Source organism: Macrobrachium rosenbergii, chromosome 2, assembly GCF_040412425.1.
Source record: "Macrobrachium rosenbergii isolate ZJJX-2024 chromosome 2, ASM4041242v1, whole genome shotgun sequence".
NCBI classification, from domain to species: domain Eukaryota; kingdom Metazoa; phylum Arthropoda; class Malacostraca; order Decapoda; family Palaemonidae; genus Macrobrachium; species Macrobrachium rosenbergii.
This window is the reverse complement of record NC_089742.1, coordinates 29,099,313-29,118,347: the sequence shown is the minus strand read 5'-3', so window position 1 is coordinate 29,118,347 and position 19,035 is coordinate 29,099,313. Positions and strand designations below refer to the sequence as shown.

The 19,035-nt window shown below is 35.9% G+C and overlaps 1 protein-coding gene across 1 annotated transcript in view; it reads left to right on the top strand.

Moving 5' to 3' along the window:
- Window positions 1-17,715, top strand: part of LOC136844444 (regulating synaptic membrane exocytosis protein 2-like) — a 201,736-nt gene extending 184,021 nt beyond the window's left edge. Inside the window, 6 exon segments of the mRNA XM_067113692.1 lie at window positions 3,063-3,205; window positions 5,027-5,233; window positions 7,264-7,309; window positions 11,281-11,357; window positions 15,093-15,206; window positions 16,395-17,715. Coding sequence (XP_066969793.1) covers window positions 3,063-3,205; window positions 5,027-5,233; window positions 7,264-7,309; window positions 11,281-11,357; window positions 15,093-15,206; window positions 16,395-16,708 — 901 coding nt within the window. The 3' untranslated portion in view covers window positions 16,709-17,715.
- The last annotated feature ends 1,320 nt before the right edge of the window (window positions 17,716-19,035 follow it).

Below are 19,035 nucleotides of genomic sequence, written 5' to 3'. Positions count from 1 at the left end.
CCAGTTTGTCTATCCATGTCTTATTTTTTTCTTTCGTTGTTCCATGATTTTCAAAGTCCTCGTATTTAAAAGATTCGTGCCACCTTACATACCTGTGTTTGTGATCTAGGGATAGTTATAAATTCATATATACATATATATATGTAGATAGTGTACTGACGCTGGTAGCTGCGTGCTAGAATTTATTATTGAAGTAGAAGCTATTGCAGAAACGAAATCATGTAGATTTGTTATATCTGGTAGATGTTGTATTACAGATCTCAAAACTGCTGGTTGTTCCGTAGACGCTACACAAGAAATTGTTGATATAATAGTATTGTTGATGATTCTGCTTCTTAAATCCATAACTTAGTCTTTTCTTTAATTTTTGCTTGTATGACAGATAAAGTGAAGAAATAAAGTGACGATCGTGAATTTTTTTATATATATATAACAGAATATCAATAGCCAGCAATCTTGAGATGTTAATAAAAATTTGAAATTACTACGTAGCAACTTAAGCTCTATTTATCTTTTTTCTACAAAAAACAGTTTGCCGAATTCCTCCTGTCATGATATGCTTTACTTATCATCACATTCTCTTGCATTACATTTTTTTATTCTGTCATTTTTTTTTTTTTGTGTACTGTAGCGCATGTCCCTGCTCAGAAGCAGTGTGACGGAGCCTGTTATAATATTTTGTCTTTGTTTGACATTGATATTTTAAGTGCCTTTTGTATTTTGGGTATCTTTTGTTTTGTGATTTAATTATGACATTTTGATGAATTTCTGTTTTTATATCAGTCGTTCATTCTTGCAAGCGGCGACGTAGACACATCACTTTCATCGCTCTGAATTGAAATATAATTCTTTATTTTTTATTTTTTTACATTCCCGTTGTCTTTTGTAATGACATTCATCTTTCTTTCTTGTCATGCGTTTTCTATGTTCCTTTTGGATTGCTCACCGTTATTATCATTCAAACAAAAATGGTATGTCGTTATTTCTTCTTCTTTTTTTCCCTTTATTTCCTTTTACTGTTGCACATTTGATTCAAGGAGAGAAAGTCTGCAGAATTGAACAGACACACAAAAAAAAAAGAAAAAAAAAAGTTTCCCAAGATCTTTTTGTATTATGTTTTGTCTAATCCTCTGGCGTGTCTTTCCTATGGCTCCTCCTTCTGCTTTCTGCTGTTCCAAGTAAGTGTCCAAGGGCAGGATGGACGCTCCTGCGTGGGGAGTCCTCCCCTGTGAAGGTAATCCGGAAGGCTCCTCAGTGACAAAAAAAAAAAAAAAAAAAAAAATTATAAAACATCTGTTTTTCAATGGGATTCTTCCTATGCCACTTGGAGCTTTGTAGTCATCCGAGAAATAAGATTATAAACATTTCCCAGACAGACAGACAGAGATAAGTTTTCATCTAAATACCAAAATAGAGAGAGGGAGAGAGACAGACAGACAGACAGACAGAGACTTGTTATTCATTTCTTAAGGACTTTTAACTAGTAGAACAGTGGGACTCAAAGGGTAATGAGATTTTTATAACACACACATATATATATAATATATATATATATATATATATATATATATATATATATATGTGTGTGTGTGTGTGTGTGTGTGTGTGTGTGTGTGTGTGTGTGTGTGTTTGTGTGTGTGTGTAAGAATTTGCTCATTAATGACAGTATGATTAGAAATCACCATGTGCACTCAAAATTTTATGATGCTACTAATTCTCATCGTAATCATGTCATCACTAATATTCCTCGCCGTTAATATCTGAGCAGCAGTTCCGTTACCTTCACAAGGGGGAATGACCCCACAACCTCAATGTGTTTGTGTTCATTTATGGTGAAACTCCCAGACTGATCCGTTGCTGATAATCCGATGCATGCGAGACGCATTTGATTGTCAGAAGATAAATCAAAAATATTATAATGTTCTGATACTAATACAAGTGTCTTCCAACTGACAAGTGTTTTCCAATTACAGGTGTTTTCAATTCACTCACTCTCTTGTCCTCGTTCCTTGCATTTTCACCTAGAGATTAACAAAAGAGAAAATAGACGCCTCTCCGGAAATCTTGCTGTGAAATAGAATTTCTTCCCTCAAGCTTACACTTCTTCTCTTTTTTTTTTTACGTCATAGAATCACTCGGAGAGAACTGTCTAAAAATGGCTTCAGTGCGCAATGCATAAACGCTATCCTAAAAGTCCTCATGATAATTTGTGTCACCACACTTAAATGCAGTCATTATCAATATCTTATTGGTATTGGAATTTTCCAGCACTTTTTTCCTCCAGAGCCTTCCTACAGCGCATGCGCTTCTTGATCGGATTGTTGTTGTCTTCTTCTTATAATTTTTCACGTAGTCTTAGAGGCTTTAAGTGGTTCGTTTTCCAGAGAGTTTTCTGTGATTCGTGGAGTTTTAGATGTGAGTTTCAAGCACCGCATTCTTTTTGGAATCATTTTTCACAATGTCGTTTTTTTGGGGGGTTTGGTGTTCATTTCTGTGCTCAGTGTCATTTTGGTGGAATTCGTGTTTTCTCCCTTTTTAAATGTGGCTCTTTTTCCTGTCAAATATGCATGTCAGTGTCACTTGAATTGTGACTAAAAAATATTTTTCTTCCCAGCAATAAACGGACTATTTCCTGAAGCTAGAATAGATATGTATTTTATAAAACAAGTTGGACTTTTAGTATCAGATGTTCAAGTTTCGCTTCTAATCAGTCTTATCTTACGGAGAACAATATGATCTGCTTAAATATAAAAAGTGTTTACAGTTACTGCAGTTTAGAATTACTCAAAGGTATTAACCAAAGAACGCTTTTTGTGGTGCTGTAAGGTGCAAGTTCACCATACAAGCGTTTTGCCATTGTACCATATTATTTATTAATTATAATAATAATAATCAGTCACTTGACATTTCATACCACAATAACAATCGTCTTGACTTCGATGACTCTTGAATGACATTAGGGTAACGTCAGAAAAGTAATTTGTTAGCTCTACAGTGATCACGAAAGTTATCATTACGATGACAAGCGTCTTGGCACCGAGGTAACTGACCTTTAACCTCAGGTCACCCTCCAGAAGAGGCTCATCTCTAAGCGAACAGGCAGAGAACGAGGTCTACCAACTGTCCCGCTCGTACCCTCACTCGCTGCCTCAGTCAAGGCGTTCCTCCGTAGCTTACCAGTCGTCCTCCAGCCCGGAGTTCAAGGGTAAGTGGCTGCCACTCATGCAGAAAGTCTCCCTTTCATCAGTTCTTCTCATTTTCTATCTATTCATCACAGTGAGAAGAGTCTCAGGAAGGCGGAGGAATGGGCTCTTTCTGCTCTGGGAAAGTTCTGAGGTAAGAATGGCGCCAGCTGGGCCCAATAGAAGATGTAGTGTTGATGAAAATTCCATTTCATATCAGCTGATGCTGATATTCTGGCCTGTCGTAGAATCTTCAAGGCATCTGCGACAATTAGTGGTGTTAAAGTACTTGTAGGCAGACAGCCCCTACATGAGTCACCGATAGTAACATTTGTCTTACTTGAATACTCAGATCTGTCAAAATCTTCAAAGTGCTTGTGTACGCACAGACGTCATTCTTTTTTTTTTTTTTTTCAAAAGTGGACTACTGAGGCAGTAAATAATGATTTACAAATTTGCACGACTTGACGTATTCATTTTCAAAGTCTAAATCTTATTAATTACACGTTTTTTCCGTTTGCGTTTAGACTGAATAATTTTTGTACATTAAGATGTTAAAAAGATTTTTTGAAAGCCTCATAAATCTGAAACGATATATTGACAGCCTAACCACACTCTTACATGCCTGAAACTTTATATACTGTCTTACTTTAAATTATAAGTAGCCGAGAAAAAACTAGATAACACAAATGAACAAGAAGAGAAATAACTATGACTGATGACACACGAAAATGACACATAGTCTCAAGGTAAGTTTATGTTGCTTATTGTTGCATAATTAGAATGAAGACTCTTGCATTATTAAGTTTGTGTCGAGTGACATAACGCAGAAAGCCAATTGTTCACGTGAAACTGGATGCAATGTGGTGTTTAGTGTACAGTGAAATAGATGAACATATTTTTGGACCAGACAGCGTCTGAGTTTTTTCACTTTTTTTTTTTTTTTTTTTTGGAAACAGAATCAATTCTGCTGCTGAATGTTGTTGTGTCGTTTCCCATGAGAGCGGTAAAGAAGACGAACGATGTTATATGGCTGCTTTTTCGGTTAAAATAAGATGTACCAAATGTCCCTGCCTCTGTTTCTTTGCCTAATGTTTCTCCTTAGTCTGAAAACGCTCTCAGCCAAAATGCCATATATTCATAGTCAGTCAATCTGCCTGTTATGGAAACTAAGCTGAATGTTGGTGTGCAAATGCTGAATGTTATTAGGCCCTCAAATGTGCAATGTTTACACTTGGAGAGTTTGTAGCAGATAAATTTGTTTTCTTACTTGATTGCCTTTCTGTTGGAAGCCTATAATAATGGCCCCTGGTTCCCCTGGTAATGTCAAAATAGGTTAGGTTAGGTCAGGGTAGGTTAGGTTCGGGTCGCCAGGTAATGTAAGGATTTGATGAGCAGGACGAAATAAGGTTTCCTCTGGTAAGGTAAGGTTAAGTAAGTTAACATAATTTGGTGATTGCTCAGTTAACAAGCTAATGAATTCCGCTTCGAACAGAAAGGCAATCCCTCCTTATGCACCATCACCGTTCACTCGTAACCGTCATCCGAGCTGTTCCGAACTCTTAATATTCAGTCGAGCTGTTTCGAACACTCTCTCTCTCTCTCTCTCTCTCTCTCTCTCTCTCTCTCTCTCTCTCTCGAGCAGTCTCTAACTCTCCAAGACCTCAGACTGAAAACTCTCTCGACTCCTTGCGAGCTGCTGCCTTCCTCCTCCTCCTCCTCCTCCTCCTCCTCACCACCTCCTCCTCTTTTCCTCCTCCTTTCACCACACCTAACCACGGACTGGCCGTCCGAGTGTTTTAATGTGTCTGTTTGTTTGTTCGTTGCTACTCTAAACCCGTCAGCTGAAGACCTGGAGGAGAGGCTGACGGTGTCCGCAAGTCCGGTCGAGCCGCGGCGTCGCAGCCACAGTTTCAGGGCCTCCTCCAGGGGTGAGTTCGCCGCGAAGGGCTCTGACGAACCACCCAGGGCGAGAAGGGCGACTCACTCGGCTCTCACCAGGTCGCATTCCCTCAAGGCTCCTCACGCAGCTGACCATCGAGCACGGAAAGGTCAGCCGGGTTTGCTAGAAAGTCAAATCTTGACAGAAATCAAATCTGAGATATTGTTTTGGTGGGATATTCCTCTAACTTAGTTTCCCCTCTGGTTTTGAAAACCCTTCACCAAGGTGAAAATATGTTAATTTTATATATTTTTTCCTGCAACATTGAAATTATAGGTTATTACATGACATTGATAGCTGCACGGACATTAACACCGATTAATATTTGCCTCAATATTAATTAAGTATCACAATTTTTTTTTTCAAACTGCTTTAAGGTCCTGTCACCTGGTTTGCTAAAGGTATTTGGTTAAAGATTAAGGCAAATTACAAGTGATAGTTTTAACTCCTCAATGTGTCTATTGTCTTCAAAAAAAGTGTCATGATTATCTTCTTGTTTTGTGTGTTAAAGCTCCATTTCTCTCGTAAAACTCGTCTCTTGTTTTGTAAATTTGTTATTTTTTTACTCCAAGGCAAACAATTACCAGGACAACAACCCTTATTTCCGAATTTTGTTTCTCTGACGTTCCTCAAGGGCGTGTTTTGGGTCCCAACTTTAGGTGAAACCATGGCTCAAACATCATGAATGTTGAAGAAACAAATCCACAGTTGTGTATGGGTTACAAATGTATTTAAAAGTAAATCTAAACAGAGAGCTTTCGGGAATCTGTTCGATTCTTCTTTTCAAAAGCTTAATGTTTAGATTTATATTTAAATATATTTGTACCCATACGTAGCTGTGGATTTGTTTCTCCATTTCAAGACTCATACTACAATAAGTATTTTTTAATTGCGAATATTTATAGCTAATATTACTACAAAAAGTGTGCATGTTTAAAACTTCACAGTTAAAAAATTATGAATGTTTACAGGTTAGTAATTCAAATGTTACGGATTGTAGCATCTTTATTTACTCAACAATTATGAAAGTTTATAAGATATTAACTCAAAATTAGGAATGTTAATAAGATAACTTAAATATTAAAAATTTTTAAAAGATAATAACTCGAACAAGCATGGATGTTTAAAATACATTAACTCAAAATTACGAATACTTATAAGACAATAACTCAAAAATCATGAATGTTTGATAATATAATAACTGAAACATTGCTGATATTCATAAATCCGTTACTCAGAACTTATAGATTTTTATAAGATACCTGAAAATTAATTATGTGTATGGTCTGTCTTAGAATCAGGGGTTTTCGTCAAGTGTTTCATACCAAATCCTGACAGTACTTTCATGCTGGTGTTTAAGTCTGCCAGTATCATGTTATCTGTGTATGAAATAATTTGTCGATTTTGTGAATAATCATATTATTCTGTCCCGAAGGTCAATGGAATTTTTTAACAGGCATTCAGAACTGCCAGAGTGAACATTCAAATTATGTGTTTGTGATTATGTCTGTGCATTTCTGTATTTTATGAATAGAAATTTTATTTTGTGTGAAGTAAGTTCCACTTTATTATATATCTGTTAATCTTTAATTTGTTCACAATATATGAATTTATATTGTTTATTTGGCAGGCGTCAATGACCACTATCATTGCGACGCCAAGATTGCAATAAAGAGACGGCTACTTTTGGGTTGCTGCTGGAAATTTTCATATATTTTTATATAAAATATATGAACATTTTAACATAAAACTTTACGTATTTTATGTAAAATAAATAAATTTATCATTGACACTGTACCAGATAACTTTCTTTACACACGTAAAACTAAGGTATACTTTTTTTTTACACACGTATTGACACCTGCTAACCTTGAAAAAAAATTTAGCTAAAATTTTATATGTTCTTATATAGAATATATAAATTTATATTTCTTATATAAAATAAATAAATTTTACATTGCCTGCTTCCTGCTAACAAGTGCCCAGCCCATATTCATCTCAAAATTAATTCACAACTCGTAAAATAAATCATGTATTGCAAAGTAACAGTCAGTGTCATATCCAATTGTTTTTTTTTTATTTCATAATCTCTGAACTATCTGTCAATGTCTGTATTTTTAAAATTCCTCCTCCTTCCAGGTGTTCCAGCCAGCAGCCGTCAGGAGGACGAGATCAGAGCCTGGAGGTAAGATGCTCCTTCGTCCGTCTCTCTCTCTCTCTCTCTCTCTCTCTCTCTCTCTCTCTCTCTCTCTCTCTCTCATAATGAAACCATTCACCATACGAGGGAGGTAAAATAGGTTAAGATATGTGGCTTCATTGGCTCAGTTTTTCATTTTCATTTTTTTTTCTAATAGAGATTCACTCAAATCACTTTTTTTTATCTTAAACGGTATCATTAAAAGCTGCTTTTTCGGAGATATATGGTAGTCTTAAGAGGATTCGAGCCTCTATAACATCCCACGGGAGTCTCTCTTCATCATCCAGCGTGCTCTTTCTAAAAATATACAACATACACAATCAATAAAATCTTAGAGTTCCAGGGAGGAAACACACTTGACAGGGAGAGAGAGAGAGAGAGAGTACCCTGTGAACAGAGGTGTGAAAAGGTTAAATCCTGTGTAATATATATATTATATATATACATATAATAAATAAATATATATATATATATAGTTAGTATATGTGTGTGTGTATATATATATATATATATATATATATATATATATATATATATATATATATATATATATATATATATATATATTCATATATATATACATATATATATACACACTTCCTTTCTGACTCTACAGATAATTAGAACCTCTACTGTACATCATCTCTTAATTCCAGCTTACATTCACTTCAACTCAGCTACAGACACAACTCTGATTTTATGGATATTACAGTGGATGGTGATCTCGAGAGCTTCTTGCTATTAGTGGGTGGCACTCTCTCCCTTCCGCTGTGCTTCAAGAGTCACTCTATACCTTTAAACACTCGGTTAAGAACCACCCGTGCAAGAAATTCCGCAGATGTAGTTGAACCTCTTTCCTTGCACTGACCAGAGCGATGTAATCAGCTCTCGCCGTTCTTGTTTCATTATCACAACAACAAAACTCCAGATTAATGAACCCCGTAGGAGGGTAATGCCGTCAGTGCTCCTCACGGGGTGCACTGTAGGCGTTACTAAAGGTTCTTTGCAGCGTCCCTTCGGCCCCTAGCTGGAACCCCTTTCATTCCTTTTACTGTACCTCCATTCGTATCTTTCTTCCATCTCGTTATCCACCCTCTCCTAAGAATTATTTCTTCGTGCAAACCTACCTATTCTCTCAATTTCCTTGCCAGCGCTGAGTGACCTCATAGGATCCAGTGCTTGGCCTTTGGTCTAAACTCGACATTCCATTCCGTTCCAATTAATGAGCGTTTTACATACAACGGAAAATAAGTAAACATTTAGATAGGTAGGCAGATAGATAGATAGATAGAGAGGCACCCCGTTACATCTGGGTTTTCTACAGTGGTATTCCGTCTGACCACCACCCTGTCAATAACCTTCGAGAGTGAAATTCCACTTTCCTTCAGCACAGGAAGTTAGAAGAAGGACGAGAGACTGCCTGAATTAAATTTTTACTCAATGAAGCTGGAATTGACATTGACAAGTGTTCATATGCATGTAATAAAAATGAAAGTGACGCGTTTTCATACAGTTGACACTCAGAACGTGATTCATTTACTAGTTGATATTGATTAGGAATACTTGTTATAATGTTGGTTATATATATATATATATATATATATATATATATATATATATATATATATATATATATATATATATATATATGTATATATATATATATATATATGTATGTATGTATATATATATATATACATACACATGTATATACATTTATATGTATACATATATATAAATATTTAATATATATACATATATATGTATATATATAAATAATATACATATGTATAATATATATACATATATATATATATATATATATATATATATATATATATATATATATATATATGTGTGTGTTTGCGTTCATACCTCAGACCTCTCCAATGTTGACAATGTTGTTTCTTTAACCTCTTTAAGGCTGACTTCCTCTGAATTTATGATTAACTGTAATTCGGTACGTTCCTGTGTCTATGAGTGACGTCCTATATTTCTACTTCATATCGATAAAATTGTGTTTGAAATTTCCTGAAGTATTCTTTCAGGTCTCGTTCAAGGTTGTAATTTTTCAAGTGATATTTAATTATGTACAAACCAAAATTTCACTCTGAAAATGTATATACTTTTCTTCAAAGTTTTATTTCTAATGGAAATTTCGGGGATCTTCACTCATAGACGCGGTATAAGCTCTCTCATTCTGATTTTTTCATAAATGCTTTTTGTTTTCTTTCCTTTCCTTATTTTTGCATGGAGCAAAATGATATGACAATTTTCTTCTCTCATTCTGTTGTTTACTCCATTGAAAGCTGACCTGAGGTTAAAAGTAATCTATATTAGTGTTTTGTGTTTGATTTTACTTGTCCTAACCCCAGTTTATTTCGAATATAATGTCGAGGCTTTTCAAGTCCATGAATTTTTCATTTTATGTAAACCTCTATGTCACGAAAATCAAAGATGTCCTCAGGTTACCTTTCACTGCTGAAGGATTTTACAAAATTAATATGGTCCCCTTAATTACTTCGTCATGGACACTCATCAGAGCCACCCAAATAAAGTATGGTGAAATTATTCATGATTTTAAACCTCCTTGTACCACTGTTTATAAACCTTTTCAATGTGACTCTTTTGTATTATTTTTACAACTTTTTTTTGATGATTTTTCAGAATATTTTTGTAGATACTTTTGTTTTTTAACAGTTGCTTCTTAACTGAGCAAACGTGAATGCTAGATTTTTTAAAGTGATTTTTCAAGATATTTTTATGAATACTTTTCTTTTTTTAATAGTTACTTCTCAACATAAATGCTACTTCTTAATATAAATGTTATTTCTTGACCTAAATGCTAGATATAAACTTTAGCCCTAACACAAAAATCAAACGACTTATAAAACCAGATTTTAAAATGGATCACTAAAATATACATAAATCTCTCGCCAGAATTTGAATGGGAAAGGCTTCATGACACATTTTGTTATAAAGTACAGTTTTATTCCTATCTCAAGCCTTGCCACTCATTCCCATTCCTTATGTTTTTTGCTCCTCTCTCTCTCTCTCTCTCTCTCTCTCTCTCTCTCTCTCTCTCATTATTGTATTCGGTGTTCTAGGTGTGACGTAATCTGTATTTATGTATTTATGAAATCACGTTGACTCACTTTACATGTGAAAGCGTCTCTCTCTCTCTCTCTCTCTCTCTCTCTCTCTCTCTTATTAAACTGCCGTTTGTCACTCATTGGGCTTTTGTGTAATGTCTCAATGACGTCACGAGTTATGTATCTTTCGTAATGTGCGTTAGTTTTCGTTATTTTATGCACTCAGTACTTACATGGAATCGACCGTTACGTCTCATTATATTCCGATGATGATATTTTCCTTAATACTTGTTTTACCCTATTTGTCCAAGTCTTTGTGACATTTCTTGATATGCTATCGATCTATCTCTCCTTTTTTTCTCTCTCTATCAAACACAGACACCTATTGGCAATCTGCTGTCAATTAATGTCGTTATTTTCACTCAATTCTGTTCAGAATCTGTGCACAAATGTCTGACATTTCTCCCTCTGGACACCTGGGCGTTCCGTCTCTTCACCACACAAGACCCAGACGTGTTTTTCACACATTGAACCTAATTATTCTCGCGTCCTACTAATTGTTTCTTTTGCTTCGCGATTTTGTCTTGTGCCTGCCGGGTAATCCTTCACTACCCCCACCTCCACCACAAATCCTTCACCCCAACCCCACCACAATCCTACACCAATCCGCAATGCCCCCCCCCATCACCACCCTCACCAAAAACCCCTCCCCCAATCCTCGGGAACCATACGTCCTTTCACTCTCTCCTTCCTTACTTCCGCACGGAATGTTCATTTTTTTTCCTTCTCCAACATCTTCCTACCTCATTCTGACCTTCACCCTTGCCCAAAATCCTTTTCGTGTCCTTCCTGTGCCCCTCGGAGCAGCGTGACTGGGGACCACGCATCCCCTGACCTCGGACCAGGTCAGGTCGTTCCCCGGGGGTATAGAGACATCCTCACAGGTCAGTGTTTTTCTCTCTTTCCACATTATTTTTCTTATATATTTTTCCTATATTTTTTAGTCTTCTCTGTTTTGACTATTTCCCCCCTCCCACCTAGTCTATCTAGAGAGCACCGTAGTTAGATTTTTTCCACACTTCGTCGTCGCTTGGACGCTGGTTTTGTGTGGAGATTTCAAGCATTTAGTTTAAGATAGAGAAAATCCAGTGAAGGCTTAGGCACAGAAGAGGAATGCGTCGTGCTCAGTACAGAACATTTACTTAATTGGCTGAGTACCAACATCATTTTTGAATCAAGTGGGACACATACATTCTGATCCAATAATTCAGTCACGAATTTGTGAAACTGGTCAGTAGTATTCCCACACGAGTAAGATTTATGATATAAAGTATGAAGAGATTGTTAGAGTATTTCCTCAATATTTCTGCACTTAATATCTTTGATTTCACATTAGATAATTGCTGACAGCTGTTTCTCAACCCCTCTCAATGGAAGTATCAGTAATACGTGAAAGTTAAATGATCTTCATCATCCCCACTGAAGAAGCTACAGAGACAAGTTGAAGCAGTTGCTTAACTCAAATAAAAATAGAAGTTTTTCTTTCTTTCTTTCTGTCTCGTAAACATGGAAGTTACCTGTCAAGCAGAAAGCCTTTACCATAAAGTAATTGTGTGTATATATATATACAGCCTCATCCAGAATCCAGCCTGCCCAAGCGACTTGCATGTCAAATGTATATATTTATTTCACAAAGAACTGCATCCGTGACTCTTCAGACAACTCATTTCCTCTTATTTAAATCTTCCAATAGAGACCAAAAAAAACCGCTAATTCTCTCCTTTAAATAGAATATTTCTTAACCCTGAATTCGCCTCTATCTTTCCAAAGACTCTTAACTAATTCTTGAAATAATCTGACTGAGGTATCCTAGACCCGTATAGATCTCGTTTAGAGAAGCTCACAAGTAGAATTAAGGTCCCCCATCTAATTTGACAGATGTAGTTATACATAGTTTAGATACGTCAGATTGAATGGAAAAAGTCTCTAATCATTTCCTAATATTGTCACGGTCAGTTTTGATAGCATTGCTTAGACATGGAGAGTTAATGTGTAGGAATGTTCTGTTCCAGTAGGGACCTCATTGTTGATTTGTGTGTGTTTCTGAACTTGATGATTATTGTACATTATCCATTGGTAGACCTTAACCATAAGATCTTGTGTATATATTTGTATATATAAAGATACTGTATATATACTGTAAATAAAATGACCCGGCAAATCATCCTCAATAAGTAATGAAAACAGATACTGTAAATAAATCATTTTTTATGATTAATGATCTTAATCATTTCCTAGTTTAGTCCCTAGATAAATGGATTGCATACTCTTGTTTCAAGTGATATCTGCACCGCACCATCTAGCGAGTCTGTTTTTATGCCTCATTGCCATCTGTGTGTTGACATGGAACAATGCCATATAGCCATTTTTATTATCATTTTCTCATTCAGATATTGTTTGTGCATTCAGTACAGCGCTTTTGAGATTCTGCTTTTTTGTGCAAGTAGCATATCAGCATCTTGCGAGTAAAACTGCACCGCGCACTGTACTGATCTCACGTGTACTCATAAAAAAAAATTAGCCAGTACTGAAGAAGTGTGCTCTTTTATGAAACCATGTTCATTGACCAAAACTTTGTACATATTCCTCTCCCCTGGCCCCCCTCCATTACACAGCTCCAAAATGAAATGAAAGGTAATGTTGCTGTTCCGGACAATCCCTTTTGTATCTTGTGCTTGAAAAATCACGTCCCGTCAGATCTACTGTAACCCCACCCCACCCTTCCTCATTGTTTACTCTCCAATCCACTCCGTTTTTTCAATCATTCTGTCAAGGTTATTTTTGCAGCTAGATTGATTACGTCTTCGACCCCCTTCCCCTCCCTTAAAAGACACCCCCACCCCTTTCTCCCTGGCTTCTGAGCCTTCATAGTGGCTGAATTTTTAGTTTCCATAGAATTTTTTCCAAAACAGGAGGATTTTTGTGATCCTGTTTGTTAGTGGTTAGGATTCCCAGATGGTTTGTTTCTTTGTTATTCTCACCAGAATGTTTACTTCCCACTCTTGAGAATTTATATATATTTATTTTTAGTTTAGTCAAGACACGATTAGTGACATGCTCGTAGCTTCATAAATTCCGTGGAGATCCAACGTATAAACAAAACCAATGGCATGAGAAGATATTGTGGTCTTCATTTGATGATGGAATATTATAGGTTGCCAGTGAATGACTCTTTTAGATATAGAGTTGTGAATGATGTCATTTACGCTTCACTTAATTTACGAGGCTTGGTAGTCTGTCAGTCTGATGCCAAGAGGACATAGAGAGTTGAAATACGGAAAAGAATTATTATACCTATGTTAGAACGAGTGGGTTCTAAGGGAACATAATATTGACATTGGTATGTTAATTGTATCCATGTGTTATATATATATATATATATATATATATATATATATATATATATATATATATATATATATATATATATATATATATATATATACAGTATATATGTGTATATGCGTATATATATATATATATATATATATATATATATATATATATATATATATATATATATATATAATGTATAAGAAAGCAGGCAGACGAAATATTATCTATGATGAAAAGTACATCATCCAAAAAGGGCATAAAAATTTGATTTTCGTCATTCTTATTAAACCTGTAAATAAGAATAAAAGTGACAACTCAGTGAGATCCCTGATACAACTCTCTCTGACATATCTTGGGCAGACTGAAAGTTTTAGAGGAAAATTAAAAAATGTTCTGAAATTATTGCTTTTTATCCCCAGCAATTTTATTGTATTTTTTTTATACTATGGCTGTAAGTATGTAAAAGGAAATCGTATGTCACAAGGTAAAAGACTTTTACAGGGAATTTTTCAGATCACCCAATTGGAACAGGAGGTAAAGTGTACCACTGAACTTTCATGTCAAGTTCGTTGGTAGATCACAAAAGTTTGTGACTATTGTTGCAATCCCATTGTTGAAACGCATCTGAATATTACATTTAATTGTGCATGTTGAATTTTTTTTAACCTGTCCCACTGAATGATAGATTCAATAAGGATTTTATCACATTATGATAAGTACCAATTGTGCTTTACAATGCTTAAGAAATTAATAATAGGGTTGAATTACCAATAAAAACATTGCAAAATGTTTGCCCTGAAGTATAATATTCCTTAAATTATCTTCTTTCGTTTAACCTGTCTATTGAAATATTATTCCCAGATGTTTAAAATTTAAATTGCATTCTGGATTCAAGTTGGAACTTCTATACAGAATTCACTTTAGGGTTTTTAATTTTTTTGGTCAAATAATCCTGCCATTTTTTCACATTAGATCATTCTAAGGGAGTTTTACAAAGATTCTGGCTGTTGAAATGTCATCGATTTTTCATAAACCATTTACCTAATAATTCTTTAAACATATATTATATATATATATATTATATATATATATATATATATATATATATATATATATATGTGTGTGTGTGTGTGTATATGTATATATATGTGTATATAAATACAGTATGTATATTCAAGTTTACAATGCCTTTCTTTGTATATCAGTAAAACGGCATATTTAGGTTTACTTTTACTTTCGAGTGTCAGAGGACTCTGTCTAAGACCTCCATTGACCCCGCACAGATGACTTCACGCTCGGGGAGATCCGCCTGGCACTTACCTTGACCAAGGGTCAACTGGAAGTCGAGGTCAGCAGCGCTCGGGGACTCCCCACGGCCACATCGGGTCAGGATCCAGGTCAGATGTCTGTGTGTCTGTCTGTTAAATTTCCATAATCTGTTCTAGTGTTTTATGAATCCTAAAGATGTAAATAACTTGGTCAGAATGAATTTGAAGACTCATCTTGCCTAGTAAGGCTAAACTTGATGTACCTTGCTTAACAAGACTAAGCCTGACGTACCTTGCTTAGCGAGACTAAACTTGATGTACCTTGCTTAACAAGACTAAACTTGGCGTATCTTGCTTAGCAAGACTAAATTTGACGTACCTTGCTTAGCGAGACTAAACCTGATGTACCTTGCTTAGCGAGACTGAACCTGACGTACCTTGCTTAGCGAGACTAAACCTGACGTACCTTGCTTAGCGAGACTAAACCTGACGTACCTTGCTTAACAAAACTAAACCTGACGTACCTTGCTTAGCGAGACTAAACCTGACGTACCTTGCTTAGCAAGACTAAACCTGACGTACCTTGCTTAGCGAGACTAAACCTGACGTACCTTGCTTAGCAAGACTAAACCTGACGTACTTTGCTTAGCGAGACTAAGCCTGACGTATCTTGCTTAGCAAGACTAAACTTGACGTGTCTTGCTTAGCAAGACTAAACTTGACGTGTCTTGCTTAGTAAGACTAAGCCTGACGTACCTTGCTTAGCGAGACTAAACCTGACGTACCTTGCTTAGCGAGACTAAATCTGACGTACCTTGCTTAGTGAGACTAAACCTGACGCATCTTGCTTAGCAAGACTAAACTTGACGTGTCTTGCTCAGTAAGAATAAGCCTGGCGTACCTTGCTTAGCGAGACTAAACCTGACGTACCTTGCTTAGCAAGACTAAACCTAACGTACCTTGCGTAGCAAGACTAAACCTGACATACCTTGCTTAACAAGACTAAGCCTGGTGTATCTTGCTTAGCAAGACTAAACTAGACGTGTCTTGCTTAGTAAGAGTAAGCCTGGCGTACCTTGCTTAGCAAGACTAAACCTGACGTACCTTGCTCAGCAGGGCCAAACTCAACATATCTTACTCAGCAGCTGAAGCTGACTATAATTTTGCTAAATAAATAAAAAATCAAAGAACACACCTTCCATATGAGGGTTGAACCTGATCTAAGCGCTTTCTTACCAAGATAATCCCTTGCTTGATAAGAAAGCTTGAATCCAAGATGCAGCAGCCATTCACCGCTCCCTCCCCTCCCCTGTCCAGATACCTACGTGAAGATGTACCTGCGAGACGGTGAGAAACGCCTTCAGAAGCGGAAGACGCGGGTGGCCCGCCACAGCCGGACTCCCGAATACCACCAGACGTTACGTTACACCGCCCACGACGCCCTCGGACGCAGCCTGCTGGTGATGGTGTGGGAGAGACAGAGGGGATTCGAGCACAACCAGGCGATCGGGGTGGCCGAGATCGGCCTGTCGAAGCTGGAGAGGAACCAGCCCCTGGAGGGCTGGTACAGGCTCCTGCCCGTCACCAGCGTCATGAGAGAAGATTCGGACTCGGCCGACAGCGTACGCTAAGGGGGACTAAACGCCTTGATAGAGATCTTTCGATTCCCGGCTCTCTTTTGTTTTTTGGGAGGGGTTTCTTTTCGTCTAGAGAGATTTTTGTTCATTGCTTTATAGAAGAATAGATAGATGAGTGGGTCTGAGGAAGGAGGTCTCGACCCTCTATTTTTTTTTTTTTTTTTTTTTTTATTCCTGATTCTGTTCTTTAGAGGTCAGTGTGATTTAGCGAGGAGGCCTCGATTCTGCATGCTTCCGTTATGTGCTTAGTAATTGAGGGTGTTCTGCGTAGAGGTAATAAAAGAATGTTCAAAGAAAAGGGAAAAGAGAGCTTTCTTCAACTCTGGAATATCTATTGCAGTTACTGAATGGAGTATATAACATTATGGATACGGAAATCAATTCGTTTTACCTACCAATATGGAGACCTTTGCAACAAAACCTGAAAATTGACTGACTGGTTGATCCCAACATGGAATTGTACCAAGAGAGGCCGAAGACTTCCAAATTTGACCTTTTCTTTGTCAATAACAAATCACCTGATTAAAAATTACTCTAATTAACCATTCATACAAACTTATTCTAAAGGACAAAAGCCTTGAAAAATCATCGGATTCCCACGAACCCTGAGATTTATATCTGTTCGTAAAAGCATCATTAGTTTTACTTTTTTAGACCATTGAAATTTATAAAACATATGTGCAATGAAGTGTCATTATCACAGTTATTCAATAATAATGAAAGGATTCGGTTTTGTTAAAATAACATAGAAGAACGGTTTGAAAAGATGATTTTTAACTGTTATTGTGTATACAAGCACGGGACGGCTGGTGATGAATCTGGGATGGATTCACTTCATTCATTTCATTTTTTTTTTCATTTTTCATTTTCACGCTGATTGCTACTCTCATCTGAACGCACAAATGAAAACTTGTATTCTCAGCCTTTTTCTATGATGTTGTGATGTTTTGGTATTAAGATTTAGGAAGCCTATTTCCATTTGTCTCATATGAATTATGCTCGTACCTGTAATAAGTAGAATATATATATATATATATATATATATATATAGATATATATATATATATATATATATATATATATATATATATATATATATATATATATACATATACATATATATTTATACATATATATGTATATATACATAGCATATACATTATACATCAGTGTGTATACAGTATACATACACACAAATGTTCTTCTTATTACTGCATACTTGGCTCAATATTTAAAACACTTACAAGCTGTAAACTATCTTAAACCTTTTCTATGCTGAATTGTCCTTAACTGTTTTGATATTCTGTCTAAACTTACAATTCATATATATATATATATATATATATATATATATATATATATATATATATATATATATATATATATATATATTATATATATATATATATATATATATATATATATATATATACATATATCATGTTACATAGCATTGTGTTAATGTCTTTGCCGTCGTGAGTTACGATGTACATTGTGTCAAAAAAAAAATGAATGGAGAAATAAAATCGCATGGACTGTTATTATAAATATATATACAGTATATATATGTGATCATAGTTCTGTATATTTGTCATATACCGGAGGGAGTGTCCAATGTTGTTGTCAAAAGTCTAGAGAATTTTAGAGATTGTATAAGCCATTTTCTATTTGTTTGTAACACCGTTTTCTATGCATTTCATCATCTGCGTTCGTCACGAGGCGCTGCTGCTCCGCCGCCGCTGTAGAGTCTCGCCTGCACTTGGGAGATCTCTGTTCGTGTGTTTAGGGAATTATTGGGGAAGGTTCAGTGTTCGTCTCGTACTGGGAACTGGAGAAGAGAGGAACCATTTTTATCCCGTGGATGGGTTTGTTCAGTTCTTTTGCAACTGGTGACGTGACTCACTCCGAATTCGTAAGTTCCCTGAGTTTGCATTTTTTGCCGTAGAGTTTTTTTACAGGTAAAAAAAAACTCCACTTCTTATAAGCATCATGCCAATTAAATTATACTCCTGACTTGAAAGATAGCAGATTATAGGAGCCAGGGAAAATGAAATGAGAGAGGCACCTTTTTCCATCGTTCAAAAATTCGGCAGGGAAAAAAATGTCAGATAAATTAGATTGCAATGAAAAATGGAATCAGAAAAAATCCATATTCCATCGTTCAAAAATTTGTCGGGAAAAGATGCCAGTTATTTAAATTAGATTTGCAATGAAAAATGGAATCAGAAAATTACTTTATTCCATCGTTCCAAAATTTGCCGGGGAAAAATGCCAGTTTAATTAGATTTGCAATAAAAAATGGTATCAGAAAATTACCTTAT